We start from the raw sequence: 27,869 nt of genomic DNA, 5'->3' as shown, positions 1-27,869 counted from the left end.
TCAGCGAACTAAAATGGACTGGAATGGGTGAATTTAACTCAGATGACCATTATATCTACTACTGTGGGCAGGAATCCCTTAGAAGAAATGGAGTGGCCATCATGGTCAACAAGAGTCCAAAATGCAGTACTTGGATGCAATCTCAAAAATGACACAATGATCTCTGTTCGTTTCCAAGGCAAACCATTCAATATCTCACTAATCCAAGTCTATGCCCCAACCAGAAACACTGAAGAAGCTGAAGTTGAACAGTTCTATGAAGACCTACAAGACCTTCTAGAACTAACATCCAAAAAAGATTTCCTTTTCATTATAGGGAACTGGACTGCAAAAGTAGGAAGTCAAGAAACACCTGGAGTAACAGGCAAATTTGGCCTTGGAGTACAGAATGAAGCAGGGAAAAGGCTAATAGAGTTTTGCCAAGAGAATGCACTGGTCATAGCAAACACTCTCTTCCAACAACACCATGGACATCACCAGATGATCAATACCGAAATCAAACTGATTATATTCTTTGCAGACAAAGATGGAGAAGCTTTATACAGTCAGCAAAAACAAGACCGAGAGCTGACTGTGGTTCAGATCATGAACTCCTTATTGTCAAGTTCATATTAAATTGAAGAAAGTAGGGAAAACCACTAGACCATTCAGGTAGAACCTAAATGAAATCCCTTACAATTATACAGTAGAAGTAAGAAATAGATTTAAGGGATTATATTTGATACAGTACCTGAGGAACTATGGACAGAGGTGAAATTGTATGGGAGACAGGGAGCAAGACCATCCCCAAGAAAAACAAATGCAAAAAAGGAAAATGGCTGTCTGAGGAGGCCTTACAAAAAACTGTGAAATGAAGAGAAGCAAAAAGCAAAGGAGAAAAGGAAAGATATACCCATTTGAATGCAGAGTTCCAAAGAATAGCAAGGAGAGATAAGAAAGCCTTCCTCAGTTATCAGTACAAAGAAATAGAGGAAAACAATAGAATGGGAAAGACTAGAGATGTCTTCAAGAAAATTAGAGATACTAAGGGAACATTTCATGCAAAAAGGGGCTGAGTAAAGGACAGAAATGGCATGGACCTAACAGAAGCAGAAGATATTAAGAAGAGGTGGCAAGAACACACAGAAGAACTTTACAAAAAAAGATCTTCATTATCCAGATAACCATAATGGTGTGATCACTCACCTAGAACCAGACATCCTGGAATGTGAAGTCAAGTGGGCCTTAGGAAGCATCACTACGAACAAAGCTAGTAGAGGGAATGGAATTCTAGTTCAGCTATTTCAAATCCTAAAAGATGATGCTGTGAAAGTGCTACACTCAATATGCCAGCAAATATGGAAACTCAGCAGTGGTCACAGGACTGGAAAAGGTCAGTTTGTATTGCAATCCCAAAGAAAGGCAATGCCAAAGAATGCTCAAACTACCGCAGAATTGCACTCAACTCACATGCTAGTAAAGTAATGTTCAAAATTCTCCAAGCCAGGTTTCAACAGTATGTGAACCGTGAACTTCCAGATGTTCAAACTGGTTTTAGAAAAGGCAGAGGAACCAGAGGTCAAATTGCCAACATCCGCTGTATCATTGAAAAAGCAAGAGTTCTAGAAAAATATCTACTACTGCTTTATTGACTATGCCAAAGCCTTTGACTGTGTGGATGATCACAAACTGTGGAAAGTTCTTAAAGAGATGGGCATACCAGACCACCTGACCTGCCTCTTGAGAAATCTGTATGCAGGTCAGGAAGCAACAGTTAAAATGGTATATGGAGCAACAGACTGGTTCCAAATAGGGAAAGGAGTACATTAAGGCTATATATTGTCACCCTGTTTATTTAACTTATATGCATAGTACATCATGAGAAATTCTGGGCTGGATGAAGCACAAGCTGGAATCAAGATTGCCAGGAGAAATATCAATAATCTCACATATGCAGATGACACCATCCTTATGGCAGAAGGTGAAGAAGAACTAAAGAGCCTCTTAATGAAAATGAAACAGGAGAGTGAAAAAGTTGGATTAAAGTTCAACATTCAGAAAACTAAGATCATGGCATCTGGTCCCATCACTTCATGGCAAAAAGATGGGGAAACAGTGAGAGACTTTATTTTTTTGGGCTCCAAAATCACTGCAGATGGTGACTGCAGCCATGACATTAAAAGATGCTTACTCCTTGGAAGAAGAGTTATGACTAACCTAGACGGCATATTAAAAAACAGAGACATTACTTTGCCAACAAAGGTCAGTCTAGTCAAGGCTATTGTTTTTCCAGTAGTCATGTATGGATGTGAAAGTTGAACTATAAAGAAAGCTGAGTGTAGAATTGATGCTTTTGAACTGTGGTGTTGGAGAAGACTCTTGAGAGTCCCTTGGACTGCAAAGAGATCCAACCAGCCCATCCTAAAGGAAACCAGTCCTGAATATTCATTGGAAGGCCTGATGTTGAAGCTGAAACTCCAATACTTTGTCCACCTGATATGAAGAACTGACTCATTTGAAAAGACCCTGATGCTGGGAAAGATGGAAGACAGGAGGAGAAGTGGATGACAGAGGATGAGATGGTTGGACGGCATCAGCGACTCAATGGACATGAGTTTGAGTAAGCTCCAGGAGTTGGTGATGGACAGGGTGGCCTGGCGTGCTTCAGTTCATGGGGTTGCAAAGAGTCAGACACGACTGAGTGACTGAACTGTACTGAACTCAAGTGTGTAGTGACCCTTAGGAAAATATTTTTGCATGATTCAAATTCATACTTTATCCCTACAAAGTCTCCTCAGTCGTTAGTACTTCTGTCTAAATTCCAGTTTCCCCTGGGGCTCTTCTTTAAGTTCTTCTTAAATACCAGCTCAAGTCCTTCTCATCACTAGATCATAAGTAGGGTCATGTTTATAAGTCCATAAAATGGGTGAGATCTTTGCTATTGTGCAGTCTGACATTTTCATTCTAAAATGGAGGACACAGCCCCAGAGAACTAAAAATGACTCTCGTTGGGCACACAGGGCACATGTGATAGCACAGGCGACCACACCCAGGCACCCTGACTCCCAGCACAGGCTTCCCTCTAGTTAGCTTCTGGCCTTGCAAAGTGTATACCAGACAAGATATCTCACAACTGATGATGCACATCTTGTGATTGACAGACTGTGGGTGTTGGTCCTGCCCTCTGTAGTGTTAACCTTGGAAAAGTATGTGTTATGGCCACCAAGCACCACCAGCATCCACAGTCAGGCACCAGCTGCCCACTCAGTACCTCTCAAACGGAAGCAGTGGAGGAATGGGTTCTCCAAGGAGTTGTCCACCCAGTCTCTCTTTCTCCAATATTGCACCCATCCAATCTATCCAATTCTTTCAAACTGAAATGCTCATCAGGCCTCTCCCTGGTCCCTTCAGTTTGGTTTGCAAGGCCCTCCGTGATAGGATGCCAGCTTAGTCTCTGGCCTCATCTCCCTCCCCTGACTTCCATTCCATATCTTTGATGGGCTATTCCTTCTCATGCCTGTAAGTTGCCACATGTGTCAATCCTTACATAGGGATTTCTACATTTCTACATAGCACATTTTCTACTTTTTTTTTTTCACCTGAAAACTCTTATCTATCCCTTTTTGTTTACTAAGGACATAATATGCTACCTCTTCTTGGAAGTCCTTGCTAATATCATTACCTCGCCCCACTATCAACTGGCTAATTCCTCTCCTCTGTATGTATTGCACTTAACGAGTTGTATTTTAACTATTTATTCCCCCTTAAACTGTAAGCCATTTGAGAGGAGGACTAGTTCTATATTCTCAGCTCCACCAGACAGTTAAGTGCATGGTACGATTTACATGCGACAACAAAAAGCACAGCGTCAGTAAACAGAAAACAAGTACAGGGCACCACAGCCTATATTTTTAATTACTACCCTCTACTTCCTCTTAATTAAGACTTTACTGACTGTAGATGATGAGTACCGGAATGGTCAGCCACAGAGTAAGTCACACAAACCCTGTCCCCATCTTATTGTATACAAGGACATACACTTGTGGAACATCACGCAGTTGAGTACCACTCTTTGTGACACTATGGATTGTAGCCTGCCAGGCTCCATTGTCCATGGGATTCTTCAGGCAAGAATACTGGAGTGGGTTGCCAATTCCTTCTCCAGGGAATCTTCCCGACCCAGGGATCGAACCTGTGTCTCCTGCACTGGCAGATGGGTTCTTTACCCTTGAGCCACCTGGGAAGCCCTTGTGGAACACGACCTGAATTTAAAGACAGAACAAGATCCTGCAGCTAGTTTGTCTCTGCCAAACAAATAAGAGCCTGTGGCCTTGGCTTAGCCTGCACTCAGCAGTGGGTGGCTGCAGCCCAAGGCAGAAGCCAGGTTCAGCGCCATCTCAAAGAGAACAGCTCCACCTGCTGAACTCCTGCACATTCCTCTCCCCCTTCATCAGTTTTCTTCTGTGTAGGAGTGGCCAGGATTTTTGAGAAACAATAGTATCACAGAAGAGACACAGAGGAATTTTGCATTTGTTTCCTCGCCTGCATTTTTTATGGGACAATAAGAACACAGTGTGACAAATATCCACATCACCTCTCGAAAAGAAAGGAGCAGCTATGTCAGTATGCCAAGCCTTTCCGCATTGCCTTTTTTTTTTTTTAAGAATTAAGCCATCAGGGTACCTGGTGCTATTTAATCTACCTCCCTCTTCTGCAAAGTGGTGATAATCTCTGTCTTTCTGTGGATGAAGCAGGAGGTGTGAAAAGCATTCCAAATTCTCTGCTCATATCCACCAGCAAATAATGTGATAAATACTGATGTGGGTGGTAGGTGGTGTTAAAACATGGGCAAGCAATGAATAAAGCAGATTGTTTGGTAGGAAAATCCTGGGCAAACACACTAGGCATTCCCTAATGGTACAAGTTATTTGAATTACCAGAAATAGTGAAGTGTATGTGGCTGAACTGAATCACCTAAAGAAGAAAATGAGGAGACTGGAGGAAGGCCAGAGACCAAGAACTTCTGGGAAGGAAATATTTTGTCAGTCACCCCAGGTTGCAGAAATGGTCTTGTCAAAAGGATGCAAAGCCCATTTACTATTCTGGTTTTCTGTCTCTATCACAGTACAGATACTGCATTTTAAGAAACTCTGTCCAGTATGAGATTACTGTGCAGGAAAATGAACCAGCATGCACCAAATGTTTTAACAAAAAAAGATGATAGGTCTTAATTAGAAGCCCATGCTTTTGCAAGCAGTTTGGCATAAATAAAATGCTAGCAGTCCTAAAAATAAGAAAGTCTATTAAAAACACAAACAACTTGGCTATAAGTTAGTTTTAATAATAAATCAAGGTCAGACCATTCAAATTTGTTCTGAATGAATTAAGACAACTTAGCTGTTAGGTTGAAATGCAGCAGGTTGTACACATCACAATACAGCTTAAACAATCCTTGATCTGGAGAAAAAACTTCTTTCTCAGTCTTAAATAGAAAGTGGGTATTTTCCAAGTGAGAGAAGGAACTATAGCAAAAAGCAAAGATCCCAAATTCTTTGCTAGATAACTTCATTTGAACTCTGTTTTTAATTCAGTGCTTATAGCTACTACTAGGTTTGAAATAGTTTTATCATTTTTTTAATCTACACATAAAATGTTTGCTTCATCATACAACTGAGGTAAGCATTTTGGTTTTCATAGAAAATATATCCCATAGTTTTATTATATCCTTAAAGAACAGAATTTGACTCAAAATGTGAAAATAATGCAAAGGCACTGAAAGAGATTATCTAGCTATAGGTATAAGTATGCCTGTGATATAGCTATAGAGGCAGAAGCAAATATGTGTGGACATATAACTGTCCTTCACATACACACAAATACTAATTTGTCAATGTCCATGATAAAGAGAACTGTAAATGTTTCTATTTATTTAGATACAGATTTCTATGAATACATTTTTTTGCATTATCTTAACCATGCCAACCAACATGCTACCTGTTGCTCAATAATACTTATCTAATTAAAAAAAAAGTTTTTTTTCCTTTATACTTTTTCAATTAACCCCTAAGCAATGAGGAAGTTTTGAGAATTCTGAAAAGTTTACTTTTCAAAAATACTCCTGGATCATAACCTCTCAGACCGTGTAGAGTTAGCAGGTGGACCACTAAGCTCTCAGTCAAAGGACTATCACTGGGTTTGATCACGAATAAATTCCCAGTGTCTGGCATATGCTTGCCATGTATTCAGCACTCAGTAATGAATGGCTGAATACATGAAAAATGTGAAGCTACTTGAAGATAGAACACCATACTGTCCTAAATGCAGTAGAATATAATGTCCAAGAGCTGAGAATTTTTAGATCACAACTATCTGGATTTAAATTTCAGTTCTATATTCTGCTATCCCTGTGATGTTGGGTGAGTTACTGAACTTCCCATCTTTCAGTTACTTTATTCCTAAAATGGGGATAATGACAGTATTTACTCCCTATTGTTACTAATATGTGTATTACCAGGAATAGTGCCTGGCACACTGCAAACACCCAACACATATTGGTTAAAATCATATTAGGCCTGAGCCCTAGATAAATAGCAGTCCTCACCCACCTTTAATTGAAATCTTATTATGTCTAAACTCACTTGGAAAAGCCAGCAAGGCTCAAGTTACCCTCTCAGGTAAATGTGCCTGAAGGACCACGCAGTTTTTTAACCCATAATTCTTTTCTCATTGTCATGGTGCTCTTATTTCAGTACATTACCACAAACACAATTTTATCTTTCACAATGCAATAACTGCTCATCTTTTTCTCAAATGTTCTGGCTCTTCTGAGACTTCTGTATGATGGGGACTGGTTCTCAGTCCAGCTACTTAAATGAAGAGCATGAAGGCATTTTCCCCTTCAGGCCTGAGACAGTGCAACCGTCCATCAGCCATCAGAGCATCCTGGTAGCTGGCTCATCAGAACTCTGTAAGAGGCATTCCTACCCTTCCTGCTATGAGAAAGCTGTGACTCTGCATGTCTCTCCCTCTCACTCTCAATCTCTATCTCAATCTCTCTACACTGGGGTCATACTAGAATTATTTGGATGAGGTAATCTGCATAGTTTATACTTTAGGAATTGAGACAGTGAAAAATAGCCAGAAAGCCCATCATCCTGCTGTCTTAATACTGACCATTTATCTTCCCGACTGTAAAAAGTGTCAATAAAACAATACTATACTGCTTTTGGAGAAGGCAATGGCACCCCACTCCAGTACTCTTGCCTGGAAAATCCCATGGACGGAGGAGCCTGGTGGGCTGCAGTCCATGGGGTCGCTAAGAGTCGGACACGACTGACTTCACTTTCACGTTTCACTTTCATGCATTGGAGAAGGAAATGGAAACCCACTCCAGTGTTCTTGCCTGGAGAATCCCAGGGATGGGGGAGCCTGGTGGGCTGCTGTCTGTGGGGTCGCACAGAGTCGGACACGACTGACGCGACTTAGCAGCAGCAGCATACTGCTTTAGTGTTTTGATATTTTAAAGTACATTTATCAAGCATCTCCTATGTGCCAGATATGGGTATGTAAAAATGAATGAAATGCAGTCTTTCCCTCAAGGAGTTCACCGTTAACTGGAATACAAACCAGATGATGTTTAGTGATTGAACAGGGCATAAGATCTCTTTTCATAAGAATCAGGTATCACTTCTCCCTGGAAGTGATGGATAAATTCTCAGGAGGCGATATCCAAGGAAGGACTTAACACATGAAACAGATTCAACTGGGCACAAAGCAGTATGAGCAAAGGGACAAGACGTGAGAATGAAAGGTCCGTGTTGGGCCTGGGAATTTCAATGGCTAAGAGTATTATGCCTATGAAACAAAATGCCATGCAGGTGGGATCTGCAGTATCTTATTGTGCCTCACGGCTTAATTACCTCCAATTTCCCAAATCAGGATCAGCAAACTCTTCCTGTAAGGACCAGAGGACAAAGTTTTGAGACTTAATGAGCTATACAGTCTCTGTCACAACTACTCAACTTTATCAGTTTTGAGTGAAAGTAGTTGTAGACAATAAATTATCAGGTTCCAATAAAACTTTGTATCAAAAAATTTAAAGTGTCACAATATATCACTCTTTTATTTTTCTTAGTCATTTAAAACTACAAAAAAAATCATACTCAGTAATAGGACATTTTAGGCCCATGGGGTGTAGTTTGTCAACCCTTGCCTTAAATAAACTACTGCAAACCCCACCTACAAAGGAAAGATATATTAATTTTCAAATGGGAAATCATTGTTGCTTCTTTACAGATATTTTCAAGACCAACATTTAGGCTGAATATGAGGTACTCAGGTACTTTCTAAAGGTGGTGAGCTTTTAAGGCAAATATAATGTTTCCTTCTTTTTCCCTAGGCTTTAAGTTAAATGAATATCAAGGAGAGTCTCATACATAAAATTAAACAAACAGGTGACTGGAAGAGAGCCTGTCTTATTCTGTTCAGACCTGTGAGAAAATACCATAGATTAAGTGATTTATAAACAACAGACATTTATTTCTGTGGCTCTGTAGTCTAGGAAGCCTAAGATCAAAATGTCATAAGATCCAGTATCTGGTAAGGGCCCCCTTCCTAATTCATAGACTGGTGCCTTCTTGCTGTGTCCTCACGTGACAGAGAGGACAAGGGAGCATCATAAGTCACTTTTATAAGGGTGCTAATGGCTTCTCTGGTGGCTCAGATGGTAAAGAATCCATCTGCAATGTGGGAGACCTGGGTTTGATCCCTGGATTGGGAAGATCCCCTGGAGGAGGACATAGCAACCCACTCCAGTATTATTGCCTGGAGAATCCCCATGGACAGAGGAATCTGGAGGGCTACAGTCCATGTGGTTGCAAAGATTCGGACATGACTGAGAAATTAAGGACATTTACATATACTGAATGTCATTCATAAGGGCTCCATCTTCATAATATAATTACCTCCTGAAAAGCTTGTCTCCTAACACCATCAATGTGGAGTTAGGTTTCAACATACAAACATTCAGATCATAGCAGATTTTATCCTACTCTTAGGGATAGCCATTTATATATCTAAGGACATATTTGCTATCAGCTGAAAAAATCATTCCCAAGTCACTTCTCTGTCAAAATGATAAAATTCCTGAGTCATTTAATCTACTACAGTAGCACAAAATGTTAGTAAAAAATTCCTAAATCATGATACCTCAGAGGCAGATCTGGATATTGTAACATCATCTCAAGCCATAGTCTGTTTGAAAGTTATATCCATGGAAAGGGCAGAACTCAAAGTCCAGGAAGTGTCTTTCCAGCACGTATGAAGTGGTGCTCTGGTTCTAAGGACACATGCTCCCTCAGCTCTAACCATGCCTTTCCTCACCAGCTACCGTCTTATGTTCTTTTTTTAATCTTATTTCTTCTTTGTGGACAAGAAGGAGGTAAAGGGAACAATCAGTGAAAAGCCAAATCTATTCTTTGGAAATGTTCTATGTATTTACTTTATGTATACTTTATGTCCTCTTTGCAAGGCATAACCACTTAAGTCCGGATGACCCTGACATGGAATAGTCTACTCTTTTCCCCTACTGCCTTGAATAATCACACTGCGATCCTAAGTGGTGACCATCCAACTCATTCTGAATGAGTTCCACATATTGCCTAGGGAAACGAGATCAAGAAAATGACATAAACACTCACTTTGAACACTAAAACATACAGAATGACCAAGGAAAAATCCCTCAAGTGTTTATTTAGTCAAATTCTATTGTGACTAGAAAAGACAGAAATCATTTTAAATTGTGCGTCTGCGTGTGTGCATAGGCAGGCACTCACGGCTGTGAAAGGATTCAGGTGAATAACTTCACCCTTTGGAAAAATCAGATTCCTTTGGCCAGTTTGAGACCAAGTACTTAAGAGGACATTTCAAACTGGGGTGTCTAACCTGATACCAAAATACACTGTGAGTTTTGATTCCAAACATCTTGGGAACTGAGATGATGAAGGAAAGTACCATTCTAACCACAGCTTGTTGATTCAAGATCTGGAGAGTTTAAAATGGGTAGGAGTGGCCTTACCTCCTGCCCAGCCCTATTTTGTCTGCAAACTCTTAACCTTGCATAAAGACCTGGCTTAAATGTCATTTCCTCAAGCCTTGCCTCCACTCCCAGAAAAAAATTAATTGTCCCCAACTCATCTTCGCTCCCATAGCACTTTGCACTGAACTCTACTATAGCTATTATGCACTTACCACACTAAATTGCTATTTATCTGTTTATGTGTCTGTCTATTTCCACAAGAATATGCACCCTCAAGGGTAAAGATCAGGTCTTATTTATCTTGTATTCCCAGCACTCAGTAGCGTGCTGACACGTCAACCACTTAAAACATGTTTTAGGATTTTTATTATTAAAGAAATGCATGCCCATGTTAAAAATTCAAAATAGCATGGACTAGTATAGAAGAAAAGGTTAGAAGCTGCCTATCATCCAGACCATCAGTCCTATTCCCCAATGGGATCTAAGAGGTTTTTCAAAATACATAAACACTACATGCACCTCTTCCACTGCACACTCCACTCACCAGCGTATTTGGCTCTAAAAGCTATCCAGCACGCAAGACGGGCCGCTGCTAGCAACACGACCCGGCTGGGTGTGAAAACCTCCAGAGCAAAGGCCAGAGGTGTGCTGTTACTATAGTGGGAAATATACAGCCAGACTAGGTAGAAATTAGTTCTACATTATGAATTGATAACAAGTTCTCTCTACTCAGGGCTTCCCTGGTGGCTCAGATGGTAAAGAAACTGCCTGCAATGCAGGAGACCCAGATTTGATCCCTGGGTCAGGAAGATCCCCTGAAGAAAGGCATGGCAACCTACTCCAGTATTCTTGCCTGGAGAATTCCATGAACAGAGGAGCCTGATGGGCTACCGTCCATGGCGTCGTAAAGAGTCGGATGCTGCTGAGAAACTTTCAGTTTCACTACTTCTCTCTCCACTCACTGACATTTTCCTCTCTTGTTTTGATCTCTAACTCTCTGATTTACTCTGTCTCTACACCTTGGTTACAAGCCCATCTTTGTCCCTCTGTTTTCCTTTCTCAATCCACAGTGTCACTGGCTCATCACACCTCATCTTCTCTCTATAATCCTCTTTCTTAGTCCACTTTTCCTGTCTACATCTTGCTCTCTGTCTCTCTCTGCCTCTATCACAGTCTCGTGCTCTCTCGTCCTCTCCCTTTCCTTCTCTTTTTCCATCTCACTGTTTCCATTGTCTCTCAATCTCTTCCTCTTGGTTTCTTTGTTCTCTTTCCTCATTCTGGAGATCCCTGTCCATTCATCTCTCACAATCAGCGAACATCCTCACTGTGGCCATACAGCAGCATCTAGTAGTTCACTTTTAAGAGAGGAAACTTAAAGACACCAGTGCTGTGAACACACAGAGATGCCCACAACTCTGATGCATGCACTAATATAAACATATATGATAGAGAGATGGAGCCCAAGATCAAGAAAGAGACTGACATGCAAATAAAAGGCATGCTTCTTTATTGGAGAGAAGAAGCTACTCGAATTTCCCAGAGTATAGTCAGGTAGGTGAAATTATCCAGATCTCTCTGTCTGGAATCTACAAAGAGGACGATATGCAAATGGTCCTGAAGCCCCTGCTGCTGCACAACTAGAAGAGAGGTGTGAGTGATCCTGCAGCTTCGAACAAAACAAAACAAAAACAAAACCCCGGGCACCAGCTCCTTTCCAACAATAGTGACTGGAAGCAAATCAGGCAACTTGAACGTGGCCTCTTTGTCTAGTTCAGTTTGCCTGGAATGCAATTCTGATGAGGCCAAGTTCACAAACTTGCTTGTTCTCTCCTGTTTTGTTTCTTTTTCTTTTTTTCATTTCTCAAATAACCTTTAGAAATAACCAAGCGATGCACATTTATGGGAAAACAATAAAACCAAAACTATGGGCAAACAAAATCAGCTTCAATTCTAGCATTCATAATCGTAGGCACGCATTTTGAACCATACCTTCCCTCTATTTCTATTACACAAGTGAAATTTTATACAATATTTTGTAAAGTATTGAGCCACTTCTAAGTATATTTCTAGGGTCTTGGGATATATAAGGGAACAACACAGTCATTAAAAAAAAGAAGAAACACTTTGTGGGGCCTGCATCTGTTGTTGTTGTTTAGTCACTAAGTTGTGTCCGACTCTTTTGCAACCCCATAGACTGTAGCCCACCAGTCTCCTCTGCCCATGGGATTTCTCAGGCAAGAATACTGGAGTGAGTTGCCATTTCCTCCTCCAGGGGATCTTCCCGACCCAAGGATTGAACCTGCATTTCCTGCAATGGCAGGAGGATGCTTTACCACTGAGTCACCTGGGACGCACTTACATTTGTACTATTTTTTAAATTTTATTTTTACATATTTGTTTATTTCCCCTTTCTTATATTTTGTGGAAGGTTTATATATATATATATATATTTACATATATATATTTTGTGGAAGGTTCATATATATATATATATGAGACACATAAGCAATCTTTTAATGGCTGAATATTCTAAAACACTCATATGGAAGGTCATGAGTTGTCTCTTCTAGGTGAAAGCCAGTTTTCCCATGGAAATATCAAACAAAACAGTAAATATTTAGTAAGCTAGTTGTGATGTCGTGATTCATAATAAAACTATATTATTTTGCCTCAGTCCCCATTTCTGACACAGAACTTCTAAAACTCCTGGATTTGCCTGTGATGAGATGTCAATGAGGTGACTTTGGACCACAACAAAGGGTATAGGCTGATTGCCAAAATACTAACCATGTGATTAGAGGGTTGAAACTTTCAGTCCAACCCCCATGACCTCTGGGGATGGGAGGAGGGCAGAAGTTTGAATCAATGCCCAGTGGCCAATGATTTAATTGCTCCTGTGTAATGAAACCTCCATAAAAACTCAAGACAGGGTTCCAAGAGCTTCTGGGTTGGTGAATAGTTGGAGATCAAGGAGGGTGGTGCACTTAGCACAGGAAGGCCCCACACCCTTCCCCCATGCCTTGTCCTGGGCATCTCTTCCATCTACTGTCCCTGAGTTATATTCATTTATGATAAACTGGTGATCTAGTAAGTAAAAAGCGTCTCTGAGTTCTGGGAGCAACTCTAACAAATTAAACAAACACGAAGAGGAAGTTGTTGAAGCCTCCCATCTATAACCTGTCAGCCCGAAGTGCAGGTGGTCACCTGGATTGGGGCTGACCTTGGAAGTGGGAAGTGTGGGGCATGGTCTTGTGGGACTGAGTCCTTAACCTGTGAACTCTGATGTGACCTCTGGGTATTAAAGCATTGGACATGCAACTGGTGTCAGAGAAACGCTTATTGGTGTATAAACTACCAACCTCCCACTCACACACTGGAAACTTGGTCTGGAACCCTACAATGACTAGCATGTGCAAACAGTTAGAGATGATGAAAGGCATGACAAATAGACGAGAGTCCTGGCATCATCATAAGAAAATGGAACCGGAATTAAAAAAAAAAAAAAAAAAAAAAAAATGAACGGAGAAACAGAAGCAATGAGCAACATATTACAAACATCTCTTAGTAAGTCATACTCAAGCATTGTTAGTAACAGTAATACTAACAAAATAATGATGATAACAACAATAATAATAGGTAACCTTTATTGATTTCTTGCTATATGGCAGATGCCATTTTCAGCATTTTTCTATCTGTTGTCTCTTTTACCCATCAGAATACCATAGAGAAAGGACACACTATTACTCCCATTAAACACATGAGGCAGCTAAGACACAAAGTTACAAAGCTAACCACCAGAGTTCAGGTATCTAGGAACAGGAGCTCAAACCAATCATTAAATCTTATGTCATATTTACAATATACTCTTTTAGCCACTTGTTTTGCCCAAGGACATATGGACATCCAGGAAAGATAACTGCATAAGATAGACTCAGTGACAGAAACATCACCATCTGCATAAAGGCACCATCTTTCTCTGCCTGGGGCACCTGTGCTGTGCCATTTTCTCTCTCTCTTTCTCTTACAGAGCCTTCCACCAGGCTCTCACCACTGGGCACATAATTTTCATTGAGCAGGTGATTAAAGTGTTGGGCTTCAGCTCTCCTTGCAGAAAAGGAAAGCGTACTGACCTAAGATTGTGCAGACAATGGAAGGGGTTCATAGACCCCAAAACTCACACACAAATTTTAGGAAAATTATTTTCAAACTTCAGTGTTCCTAAGGGCGTTGAAAAATCTGTGTTGAAAAACATAGATTCCCAGCCCCCATCAGCAGATTTAAAAGCAGGTCCCAAAAAGATGAATTGAAAAACGCTGCCCTAAGTGCCAAAGGAGGGAGCCCATGACCACTCAGTTAAGAAATCCTCTGTCAATTCAGCAAAATGCATGACAGTGTAAACAGGGCTGCAGATAGGTTTCTAAGCAAAGTGATAACCGTGCCTAAAATAGCTTTTTCTCCCCTTTAATGATTTTAATCAAGAGTGTGTTTTGGAATGGGCAGAGATAGGGAAAGACCTTTTGCTTTTCACCTCCCCCTACAGGCTCTGGAGCAGGATCCACGGCCCACAGTTCTGTGCCTCAATAGCCTCTGCAAGTCTGATTAGGGGAAGACCACTGCAGGCATCAATTCACTGGCTTCAGGGCACAACATGATTAGTTGGTTGTCTGAAAACCTGATTCTTATTAGCACCTCCCTTAAAGACTGTTCACGTTGTCCACACTGTCACTCATGGGTCATCAGCCAGCAGGGAGAAACCAATCAGCACATCCACACATCCTCCCAGATAACAAGGTAACACATATTAATAACCCCAGACAAGCCACTCCTGGGGACAGGATAAGTGGAAAGGAGGGCTTTGATCAAGCTCCATCATGGAGCAGGTTATTTCCAAGTAAAGTATATCAGGTCACAGGCCTCAGATCGGGGTGACATGAAAGGAAGCACCCCAAAGTGGGGCACTCTTGCCAAGAGTTCTCCCACAGTTCTCCGCACTGACTTATGGAATTATCTCTAAAAGAAACTCAGAGGTAAACCCTGATGAAGACACAGCATGATCAAACAGAAAAGGTTCTGGAGCCAGAAAGGGCAAAAATCAAATTCTATCACTGCCACCAACTTCGAGCTGGGTGAACTCGGGCCAAATCGTTAAGCCTTGACTTCCTCAGCTTTAGAACAAGGATAATGAAATCTAGTGTGTAAGACTGGTGTGAGGATGAAGTGAAATAACATGGCGATGCTCCAGAATGTACTTCCAGGGAATCTGGTCACTAAATTGGTGGTTATTTATGCTATTATTGTTAACAGCGATTTCTGTTATAATCAATACAGCTTATCTGGCTGCAGAGAGTCTCCCTCAGATCAGATCAGATCAGATCAGTAGCTCAGTCGTGTCCGACTCTTTGCGACCCCATGAACTGCAGCACGCCAGGCCTCCCTGTCCATCACCAACTCCCGGAGTTCACCAAGACTCACATCCATTGAGTCAGTGATGCCATCCAGCCATCTCATCCTCTGTCATCCCCTTCTCCTCTTGCCCCCAATCCCTCCCAGCATCAGAGTCTTTTCCAATGAGTCAACTCTTCACATGAGGTGGCCAAAGTACTGGAGTTTCAGCTTGAGCATCATTCCTTCCAAAGAAATCCCAGGGCTGATCTTCAGAATGGACTGGTTGGATCTCCTTGCAGTCCAAGGGACTCTCAAGAGTCTTCTCCAACACCACAGTTCAAAAGCATCAATTCTTCGGTGCTCAGCCTTCTTCACAGTCCAACTCTCACATCCATACATGACCACAGGAAAAACCATAGCCTTGACTAGACGAACCTTTGTTGGCAAAGTAATGTCTCTGCTTTTGAATATGCTATCTAGGTTGGTCATAACTTTCCTTCCAAGGAGTAAGCGTCTTTTAATTTCATGGCTGCAGTCACATCTGTAGTGATTTTGGAGCCCAGAAAAATAAAGTCTGACACTGTTTCCACTGTTTCCCCATCTATTTCCCATGAAGTAATGGGACTGGATGCCATGATCTTCATTTTCTGAATGTTGAGCTTTAAGCCAACTTTTTCACTCTCCACTTTCACTTTCATCAAGAGGCTTTTTAGTTCCTCTTCAGTTTCTGCCATAAGGGTGGTGTCATCTGCATATCTGAGGTTATTGATATTTCTCCCAGCAATCTCCCTAGTATGTGGCAAACTCTCCTCTGCTCCCTTCTCCCACCTCAACCTCATCCCCACACCCAAAAGTTAGAAGAAGTAGAAAAGGCAGTAATAGCTGGTAACTCTATTATAATCCTTGAGCAAATAAAATCCATTGGAGTCAACAAGGCATCCCTTCAGTTTGACTACCGCTGCTCCCCAAAGTTGAAGCTCTTGATTCCTTTGAGTGAGACCATACTTAGTATTATTTTCAACTAGTTTCATAGGCATAAGGCAATTAAAGAGGTGGAAGAGATGGCTCTCCCCCTTTTCTCTGCAAGTGCCTGCCGCAATAAGCCCAGCAATAAGTAATCTCACCTCTGAAGATCATTAGCACTGGAACACGCACGGTAGACCATTATTGCTGAAGGTTATTGCTGGAGACCTTACGCAGAAAAGTCCCATCATCTTCCTCTAGGGTCCCTTTTAAAAGATTTAAACAATGCCAAGAGCATGACTTTTGACCAGGCCACTTGCTCTGAAGCTCAGGCCAAATAACTCAAATAGCTGAGCCTAATACTCAGGAGCTCCATGGCCAATTCATATTTCACCCCGGGATGGCAACCACTGCAGACACAGGTGCGTGGGCTTGAGGCAAGCTGGGAAGCTTGGATGCAGCTGTGTCCTAACTCCTGGCTGTGGAAAGCCAGTGGCGTTCCAAGCCGAGAATCAGTCGTGCTATGTGACAAAACATTTTTGACCCTCCCTTTCCACTAACAGACCCGCTTAATACCAACTTTCCCTCTTTGAGAAATGAGGATGATATTTGTCTTTTCTATCTCCTAGGACTGTTGTAAGAATGAAAACTGAAGTCATTGAAGTAATGTTCCCATCTTTGAAAACTGAGGCATTTTGCAAAGGAAAAGGGCTATCACCAGTCTAAAGTGGTATAACAACATTCAGGAGTGCTATAGAAATAGGCACAATATCTTTCATACACATGCAAAATTTCATGTAGGAGTTCCTGCAGAGCATTGACGTCTTTTTTTCCCCCTACCTACATTTTAGAATAGGCTCTCTTTTTCCTTGTAAACTGTGCACAGTAAGAGTCCAGCTTTGTTTCTCACCAACCATGTGACTGTTGCATCCATCCCGTAGGAGCGGACTGCGCACTCCTCCTCGGGAGTAACCACTGCCCTTTCATGGAGCCTGGTTCCATCTCACACTGACCACACCTATTCTCTGCCATCCCTTTGGCCACTCCAGGGATACCGTTTGGCTAGTTTCCCCTCTAGGACACACAGGTGCATTCACCAACCTTTCCAGCCAGAGATATACGACAGTAATTGAGACATACACAAAGACAGGACAAATATTTTACATACATTTAGTTAATAGAAGCTGTCAGGAAGCCCAATTAATTTATCTTCCAGGCAGCCCAGCCAGTGATATTTCTAATCAAGAACTTAAAAGAAACAAACAAAAGTCTGTTGGTGAAAACTACATGTGAAAAATGTCAGGGTAAAAATGAAACAATGATGAATCCAGCTGATATTTAATGTGCAAATAAGGGCAGTTATGCCCTCAAGTGACCATACAGGTTTTTATTAATATTTTCTATTTGGGCTTGGAATACAGCCAAACTCACTAGGAGATGAGTGTGTATATGCTTAAATCATATTTTTGAAACTATTTCTAAGATTAAAATTGTAAACATAGTTTACATTTAACGTAGGTTAATTTCCTTGATATAAATAGGAATTTTTACATCTCCACTCTCAAATGTACTCATGCCATCCGTTCAGCTCAAAATATCCTTGTAATAATATCCGTCTTTTAATTAAAAATTTCTCTGCATTTTAAGATTCGGCTGAAGCACCTACTTTGCAATAAAGTTTGGAGATCACCCAAGACAAAAGATGCCTGCCTAACCTGTCTATGAACTCCTACAGCATCTGATACCCCAGAGGACACTTACCTTCTGCTGCTTCTTCAGGGCATTCTTTGGCTAGTAGACTGAAAGCTCTTTGAGGGCAGGTATCATTTTTTCTCATCCTTATGCATCAATCCACATATGTTCCTACTATCAGTGCCTGACAAATATTAGGATTCAAAGCATATTCATAGAATTAAAAGTAAATATGATACTTTGTATAATTTGTGTAAGCTTCTTACCTTAATGCTGCCATATGACAAGCCCACCTTAAATATGAGCAACTACTATTCTCTGAAATAAATAAGAAAGTTGCATCAACTTCTCTGCCCTAGCTTATGAGTTTCTGGGATCCTTCTTTAAAAGGATGTGGACATAATTTTCAAAGTCAACACTGATGTCCATTTACTCTAAAAAAAATCCCATTAAAACATCTTAAGGGATCTTTACTTTCCAATTTCACAATAGGTTGCAATTTTTTTTGTTCAAAGATACTGGTGGCTCAGATGGTAAAGAATCCACCTGCAGTGCAGGAGACCCAGATTTGATCCCTGGGTTGGAAAGAGAAGGGAATGGCTACCCACCCCAGTATTCTTCCTGGAGGATTCCATGGACAGAGGAGCCTGGCTTGCTACAGTCCATGGATCGCAAAGAGTCGGACACAGCTGCGTCACTAACACTTTTACTTTCACCAAGGGTCTTAACCTGAAGACATGATTTAACAAACCTAATAAACTATATTTTGCTGCAAATCTACATTGAAATGAATGCCTGCTTGGGTCTCAAATGCCTTAATTTCCTATTAAAGATATGCATATAAACCACAGAAAGGAAGAATCTTGTGAAATGAAAGGCTTGCTCATTCATAGGTCAAGAGTATAGGTCAGTGAGTCATTTCTGAATCTTGAATACTCCCAGTGCACTTTATTTAGATGTAGAAGGTGCAAAATACCTATAGGTTGACAAATTTTTTTAATTGGATTACAGTCTGTAAGGGATTTCAGTGATGTTATGGTATATTCATGTCATTTTACAGAGGATAAAATTGAGGCTACAAAAGTTTGATAGACTATCAGGACCATATCTAACTTTTGTGTATAGCCAAGACTATAACCCAGGGGTCTTAATTACCAGGAGAGATGTATTTCTGCTACACAAAATAAGAAGTACCATTTATTGAGCACTTGCTATGTACCACCTCTTTGTATAAGTGATATCAAATCTTCAGGGAAAAAAAAAAAAAAAGATGTGCCCTGCCCATATTATAGTTGAGAAAACAGAAGCTCAAAAAATTGAAGGGTCTTGCTCAAAGCAGCGTGCTGGGTAACTGGACAGCTAACATTCAAAGTCAACTGTGCTTCCAAACCCATTGCCTTCCATGTCACACTACATTAACACCCATTAACAGAATAAAGCACTGATGAGAGAAGAAGGTATTATGTGGCTTGCTAGAGAAATCTAAAATCCTTTATCATTTCACTCTAGAAAAAGTTTAAAAAATTACATCAAAGTATATAGTCAAATGAAGTATTCATAGGCAACCTCTCTATAAAATCAGATTTGTAATTAACTTAGAAAAGGAATCTATTCCTGAAGAACACCAGATCTGAAAGCTGAATGATGGCACATTACCTCGTGCTCAGTGAATCACCAGGTGCGGATCCCATGTCTCAGTAAAGATGAAGATGTGGGTGGATAAGAGAACAGCCAAATCACTACTTTAAGGTAAAGAATGCAATGTGATAGGCACATGTTATACAGTCCCTGCTTTCCTACAAAGAGATGGAGTTTCCAGCTAAGACTATGCTTTCCTCCACCATCATATGAAATCTGTCCCAGACAGGAGTCTTTAAAATACAGATCTCCAAGGGTCTGTGTTTTTCTAGCCCACCTTAACGTCTCTAAGACAAATCATTCTGTGGGGTTTTGAAGTCAGATCACCTTGGGGGTCAGTGTCTGTTTTGCCCCTGAACTGTTATATCTTCTTGGCAAATCATTTAACTTTCTGAAGCCTCAGTTTCCTCATTAATGCAATGGAGATAATAACACCTACTCATAAAATCTTGTGAAAATTAAATGAAATGATGAATGTCAGGCATCTACCCCAAAACCTGACTCAAGCTGGGACTCAGTTTATTCACTAAGGATGGATAGTAAATGTCAAGTCTCAGAACAACAAAAGGCAAAAAAAGTGCATAAAAACCAATCAGATCATCATTCACTATGATAAATGCAGTATTAAAAATATCATAATAGCAAAATATGTCAAGTAAAAGCCTCTATTAACAAATCTTATAACACTATTTTTAGCGAGAAAGGGACAAGAGAGTGAACTAAAATATTCAAATTGACTCCAGCATAAAAATATGAAAAAGAGATATTAACACTTGACACCTGCTTCAGGGATATTGTAAGGATTAATGAGTATAGAACTTTGAAATTCCTTGGATATAAAGAATAAACACATCCCCACCATACATATGTAAAGATAAATATATATTTTAACAAACTAAGAACTACTCTGTAAATTTAGATCAGGGCACAGCATGCCTTGGATGAGTAGGGTAGGAACAATATGTTCTTGCTTACGACACCAAGCTCATGACAAATGATTCATACCCAGCACCTTTCATGCCAAAAGATCCCCCCAGGTGTTCTACCAACTTCATCAACACTTTTCATCAAGCTAGACTGCAGCTCAGAGGAATCACATCACACCCACAGACGAGGCAAAACAGTCATATCTTTACCCAACTGCACAAGTCCAACAGAGGAGGGGGCAGGAAGGAGAAGGGAAAGAGTTGCGAGAAGGATCCAGAATTCTTCACAAGTTTGACAGGCAGCCTATAATTACCATACATTTACACCTTTAATGCAGGTGTTATTGTCATCAGAAGCCCTACTTAGCAAAGACTTTTAGATAAAGGTGAGACAGGTTCAGAGGATGTGTATTGCCTCTGGCCCTGAATGGGTTGCAGGTGGATCTATAAGGGATGGCAGTTAAAAGAGAAGAAAATGAGAGCCCCCCTCCCCCACTCACTGCTGTCCTTAGAGTTAGGTTAGTGGGTTTCTTGCTCTGGGGGAACGTGCAGAGCCATGAGATGAGAATTACAAAGATGTATACACTACAGTCACGACGCCCTCTTAAGTATATCCTGGCACATAATTCTCAGTAATGAATCTGACAGGTATCCTCCCCTCCTGTTTTAGACATGAGTGAATCCACGCTCAGGCAATCAGCTTGTCAGGATCAAACCACAAAAAGGCTGAACTAGAACTCGGGTCTCCACTCTGCTTTTCACATCACAAAGTTGCCCAGAAAAGTTTCTTTCCACCTTCCTTACTTTCGAAAATATTTTAAACTTTCTCTCTCCTAGGAATCTGGGATGGCTTTGTGGCAGATCCTGATCAAACACTGTTTCTCTTCCTCTACTACCTATATGCATACACTGAAAAAAAAAACTGCACCAATTTGCATGTAAGTGGGCAGGGATGGAAGGTGTGACCTTGTAGAATGAAGACTTAGGATAGAGATCTCATTAGTGTACATGATTTCAATGCTCCAACTTTTAGCACTTTGATTATTTCCTACATCATCTCCAACTTCTTTACATGTCACCCATCCAAGCCCTGACCCATAAGCCTGGCTGGGTTTATAAGAACCATTTAAAAAGGGCCAGCAGGGCTTGGCAGCATTTCTTAAATGGAGTCTAAAATTTGCCAAAGATGTACTCTCCTTTTCTTGCTCTTTCCAAGATCTTTCAAGAGGTGAACTAAAGTAGAGGTCTAATGAGTGAGTGATATTTTACAGCTTGAATTACATTAAAAGCCAGAAATATTTTGAGTCCAAGGTCCTTTACTTCTTGATACAAGATCTAATATGTCTGATGTGTTTAAAATCTCGTCTTAAAGCTGAGGGCTTTGAGTTAATCACTTAAAACAGAGCAAAAGTTATTTAATCAGTTTAAGAAGATTCAAGTTCAAATTGGGGGATTAATTTTAGTGATTATGATATAAAAGATATGACAGTTAAGGTAAGGAATGAGGGCAAGGGTCTCCAGAACTTGAATGAAAAGAATTTCAGTTTCAATTATTTGATTAAACCAGTCCTGGGCACCATAGCTTTGGTCATAAAGGCTAAACTGTAGGGAAAGCCATGCTGATATTCTCAGAGATATGATACAAAATATTATTTATCACAATTTGGTTTAATACAGTTTATGTCTATGTACCCAAGGAATCCATAATGATAGGCTCTTATTTTAAAATGTTCACAACTCTCATTAAAAAAGCTGACAATGAACACAATTTACTAAAGTGGCACTTCCCTGGGAAGGTTTCTGGCAATTACATCACAACTGAAAACATTTTGAAATGTACCAGGGTGCACAGCTTGTGCATAGTACAAATACAACAATCTCTGTAATCCAATAGAAGCTGAGACTTTGATTTTCCTTTTTCATTTTACCGTCCTTGGTTTCTATGTTCTTGTCTGCTTAACAGCAACATGGAGAAGTTTCCATACTTTTAAATCACCTACAGTTATTACCCCCAAAGCTCTTTCTTAACTATTTCAGCTCCTTGAAGTTTCTAGGTGCAGTTTAAGTTGGAATAGCTCCCTCAGATTCCAGACATTCAGGTTTTTCAAAAAATCTAAGACCTTCCCAGACTTGGCCGCAGCTCATGGACTTGCAACCATGCTCCCCTCCCAAGTATTAGCCTCCTGGAAATCCAGCAATCCCTCTCCTTCTTTAATAAAGCAAGAGTGAAGTCTTCATTCGAGCTCTTCACTACAGGAGGTCAGGCAATGGAGGAGAACAGGGAGTTGTTGTCACAGAGATATATCTGATCTTCCTGGGACCGATCAAGTCAGAGAACAACCACTCATTCACAGGCTGGAAAGCCCCAGCTCTCCAAACACACTGGCTGATGCTGTTAGAAGATGCTGGAGAGTTCCCGTCCTGAAACTTGCATCCACTTGGTCCCCAGAAACGGAATGCATTAAGGGCAGCTCATTATCCACTGAATTTCTCCTCTGTGCTAGCAACAAGGGGTTAGGAGCTCTACACAAAAATAAAATTAAAAGGCTACAAATTAAGACTTGAAAAAAAAAATCTTACTTGCTCTCAACCTTAAGTCTATCAAGTAAAAGGAAAGTCACTTGAGGGAACAGGAGGCTTCCTGAAATTTAACCCTTTCATTTCTGCATTCAGAATACTTTAAGCCCCTCTTGTTTGCCTGGTCTTGGCTCCATCCTACACCAATGAGACCAAAGAAGCAGGAAACAGGGATCTGCCTGCCCTGTAAGAAGCTTTGTTAGAGGTTTGGAGAGGGCTCCGGTGTTGCTGGGAAAGGGGTGGGGGTAATCACCTAGTCGGTGGCATTTAACTCCTTGGGGATAAGGGCAGGGAAGACTAATTTGCAGCATCTTTCAAGTCCCCAAACCTCATTTCCCCAAATTTTCCATCTGATCACACAGTTGACTTTAACCCTTTCCATCTTTCACCCCTTCGCCCTCAGTCCCATTTTACTCACGCTGCTGTTGTGGCCAGACCAGTGGACCATGGCTTGGTTGTGTGCTGAGTCGCCCGTCAGCGCGAACGTGGTGCTGGTCAGTTTCAGCTCCTCCAGCCGGAAGCGAGTGGCTTTGTCCGGGTCCCGCTCCAAAGTCCCAGGCTCGAGCTGCCCTCTGTCCCTTAGCACTCCCCGAGGGCTTCTACTCGTCCCCTCTCCTCGCTCAGCCTTCTCTTGATCCTCTCCACTCCGTCTCTTCCGGCCAGAGCGTGGAGCAACCGCCACCGACGCCCCAGTGCCCGGGGCCCGCTCCAGGGACAGCGCTCGGTCTCCGGGGGCCACTGCGAACAGGGGGCGTCCGAGTTGGGGCAGGGGCGTAGCAGGAGCTCTGCCTCGCGGTCCCTGGTGAGGAAGCCCCCCTGGGGTCGGAGCCCAGCGTGGAGCCGCGCTGGGATGCCGCGGGGGACAACAGGAGCCGCCGCCGCAGGAGCCCGGAGCGCAGAGGACCAAGAGCCCCGCGCCCGCGAGGAGCGCGCTCAGCCCGGCTGGGGAGACGCCGCCGGCGCCAACTTTTCCCATCGCGGGAGCGGAGAGGAGCGGAGAAGGGGTCCCGGACCAGAGGCGGCGGTGCAGGGCTCTCAGCTGGCCGGCTGCGAGGGGCAGGCGCTCAGGACCCCAACTCCATCCAAGTTGGGCCGCGGTGGGGGCGGGCCGTGGCGGCGCGAGGCAGGTGGCGGCCGCTTGCCCGGGCTGGGTTGGTGCCGAGCACGGGTTCGGACAGAGCGAGCCGCCGCCACGCGGGGGTGGAGCCGAACTGAAGTCGCGGGCGGAGCGGGCGCTGGCGCGCGACGCGGGAGGAAGGGTGGGCGCTGCCGGGGCTCTGAGCGCCGCGTCCCGCTCCCGAGCTGCGCTGCGCGCGGGTGGCTGCGGGGACTGGATGAGCCACCGACCCTCCCCTTGGGCTCGCCCGCGCCGCCGCCGCCCGCTCCTCGCCTCCGCGCGCTCTGCGCGCCGGCAGTCGCCTAGCTCTGCGCTGAGCCAGAGTGCCCCTCCCGTGGGGGTGGCCAGCGGAGTGGTCACTGTGTTGGGGATTTCCTATTCCTGTTTTATTGTTTCTATCAGTCTCTGTGGCTGTTTCTTTCTTTTTGAAATCCCCCCCTCTGGTCATTTTCAGTTTGGAGAATAGGGATGAGTTGGCTTCTCCTCTTCTTGACCTTACCTTGGGAACTGTGTGTGTCCCAGCATCAGCAGAGAATGATGTAATTAAAATATCGCGGGTGTGTGATGTGTGTGTGTGTGTGTGCGTGTAGCCTGAGGGATTTTTTCATCGTTTATCACTCTTAGATTCCTTCCTTGACCTCCTAAAGCACTCACTGTATTTGAACCCAATCTTACTGTATTTTGTGGACTATACCTTGGTTTCTTTAAGACTGCACACTCATTGAGGACAAAACGACTATGTTGTGAGCAACTTGGAAGAAGTATCCCATTCGTTGTTGCCTTTTATCCTTAGTACTTGACACTGTCCTGTATGGGAGGAAATCTGTCAGTCATTAATTCAATAAATACTTATTGTAAGATAGATGTCCCAGGTGGCCCAGTGGTAAACAATCTTCCTGCCAATGCACCAGACTCAGGTTAGATTCTTAGGTGGGGAAGGTCCCCTGGAGAAGAGAGTGGCAACAGACTCCAGGATTCCTGCCTGGAAAATCCTGTAGACAGAGGAGCCTGGCAGGCTACAGTCCATGTGGTCACGAAGGGTCAGACATGACTGAGCACATTTACTGTAAGTCTATTATATACAGTTCTGTGTGCAAATGCATACAGGAAAGGAAGCATGGTGCTCCGTTTTCCCTGTGGCATGAGTGCCTAACCCCGAGCTATTAACACAGGCCTTTAGATTCCTAATAGCAAACTTCATGTGGATGCTGGATGCTCTGCCATTAGTTTGCTGTGGAATGTCAAACAAGAAGTAGTCTCTCAGCTTCCCAGGTTTAAAACAAAGTTGTTGCATTAGATGACCTTTAAAAATCCTTTCACTCCTAAAATTCCATAATTGTATGATTATATGGTCTGCCTGGCCTAGCTCCCCTGCTACTATTCAAAAGTTCATATGAAGATTTATAGTAGGTGAATGGGCTTTGAAAATTACAAAGAATTTCTCAAAAATCCAGGCCACTTTCAAACAGAAAGTTGCTTCTAAGGGTTGAAATACCTTCTCATGTCTTTGTAGTCTTCATGAGCCCAATAATAATTTCTTACCACATGGTAGCTATTAAATTATTCCATGAATATTTACTGATAGAATAAATGAATCCCACAACAAAACAGTACAATTTCCAATTTCTCATTATATGTTTGTTCATTTTCATATTTGCAAAGGTAACCTCATTTAAAAATCTGAATCCTGGGTTTGTGATGGGGAAACCAAATTTGAAAGTAACAGAATGATCATTATTCTTCAATTAATAATACTCTTTAATTCTGTCCAAGCAGAATTTCTCTTCTTCCAAGCCAGAGGTGTGCTACAAAACTGTTCAAGTGATTGTTCTCATGATCAATCCAAGAAATGTGCCAATGCAAAATGTACAGGTTCCTCAGCCATTAAAATCGCATACTTGAAAGAACAAAAGAGTGTTCTGTTTGCCATTACAGGAGACACAGGCTGTTCTTCCAAAAGGACCACTACTACCCAAACCTCAGTTCAGTTCAGTTCAGTTCAGTCGCTCAGTCGTATCCAACTCTTTGCAACCCCATGAATTGCAGCACGCCAGGCCTCCCTGTCCATCACCAACTCCCAGAGTTCACTCAGACTCAGGTCCATCGAGTCAGTGATGCCATCCAGAATCCTCCTAAAAAAAGGACTCCTGGTGGATTGAGTCTTCTAGATGGAGGAGAAGTGAGCCACAGGTTCTCCTACCTCTCAAATTGCAAGTGTTGTTTTTCAAAACCCAGAGCAGTTGTTCTCCTCTCCTCAGAAAGGTTTTCAAAGTTCTGCAGGATCCTTGGCTTAATACCTTCTTTCTATGCCCTGCTAATCTCCTTTCCAATCTGTGAGAATTCCTCCAAGAGAGAAAAACCAGATTAAAGCCTCAGAACCCAAATGAACTCCCATCCAAATATAGGACTAGGAAAAGCAAAATAAATTATTAGTGAATTCACATTTTCTGGTTTTAGTCTGTTATTACCCTACCAAAATTTAGATTGTTTTGGTTTCAAAAGGAAGTTCTTCCTGTCAAGTAGAGCTGACATTTTGTCCTCAAGGAGTTTACAACGCTCATCTTTTCAGACACCTACTACAATAATCCCTTTAATGTGAGAGAATTTTAATTCATTTGCTGAGAATTTATAGAGACAGGCACTTTTTTAATGCCTGATTTTAATCATCCATTTGTGAAAAAGTTTACACAGATGTAGAAGAAACTGACTTTAACTATTCTTTTTTATAAATTCATTTTCTTATGGCTCTGATCATCAGGGACTTTTGTCAACAAGCAGAAAAGGCAAGTACCAGTAACTCCCTAAACTATCGCACTTTTCTAGAGGACTCAAGAAATAGGCTACTCATGGAGGAAAGTGGGCTAGTCTACTTCAAAGTGTTTGCAACCCAGCAGCCCAACAGGTTTTATTAATATGATCCACTAAGAATGGGTCACTTATTAGGAAAATAGTTGATATCAAAGGCCAGTAGAGAGTGTAGAGCTATAATTCCAATTAGGAGTCTTTTTCATTATGCATATGAAGAATATGCCATCACCTAGTGTAAGTTACCATCATTGGTGACTACCCTGGGCTAGTCCAATTGTCTCCGTGTTAGTCTCCTTACTCGAAGATTTCTTTGCTCCATCTTTTCTCTACAACAGTTATCTCCGAAGTGGGGTAGAAGTACTAAAACGGCACCACAAGGTGATTCATTTGTGTGCAGGAAGTAGACTAGTTAAATTTAATTACTGATTAACGTAAATATTTATGTTATTTATATATTCCTATCTCTATCTATCTATTGAAGGAGAGAATATGAATGTAAACATTTTGGAGTCACAGGCTGACTGGTGTGCATGATCAAAAAATTTAGATGCCTTGCCCTACAAAGCAGCAAAGGTGGTCTTTCAAAAGCATCAAAAAAAAGTAGCATTCATTGCCAGTGTGTAAAAGCTTTCAGTGACTTACTTTTTCAAACAGACTACCTACACTCCTAGTCATGGTCCGCCTGGCTAGCAGGAGCTGGGTTCTGCCCATTCCTCAGTCATATTAGACAGCACTCTTCCTCTGTATG

General features: G+C 41.9%; 1 protein-coding gene across 3 annotated transcripts in view; it reads right to left on the bottom strand.

Annotated features, from left to right (window-relative positions):
* SORCS1 (sortilin-related VPS10 domain containing receptor 1) overlaps positions 1 to 24,190 on the bottom strand; it is a 577,390-nt gene extending 553,200 nt beyond the window's left edge. For 2 of the 3 annotated variants that reach the window (XM_010859390.1, XM_010859389.1), the window contains exon 1: positions 23,615 to 24,190. In XM_010859390.1, the coding sequence (XP_010857692.1) occupies positions 23,615 to 24,172 (558 nt within the window). In that variant the 5' untranslated portion in view covers positions 24,173 to 24,190. The remainder of the gene's footprint in view (positions 1 to 23,614) is intronic. The other variant, XM_010859387.1, reaches the window with a different exon arrangement.
* Positions 24,191 to 27,869: the final 3,679 nt, after the last annotated feature.

Source organism: Bison bison, unplaced genomic scaffold (genome assembly GCF_000754665.1).
Source record: "Bison bison bison isolate TAMUID 2011002044 unplaced genomic scaffold, Bison_UMD1.0 scf7180017864456, whole genome shotgun sequence".
Classification (NCBI taxonomy): Eukaryota; Metazoa; Chordata; class Mammalia; order Artiodactyla; family Bovidae; genus Bison; species Bison bison.
This window is presented reverse-complemented; position numbering and strand designations above follow the sequence as displayed.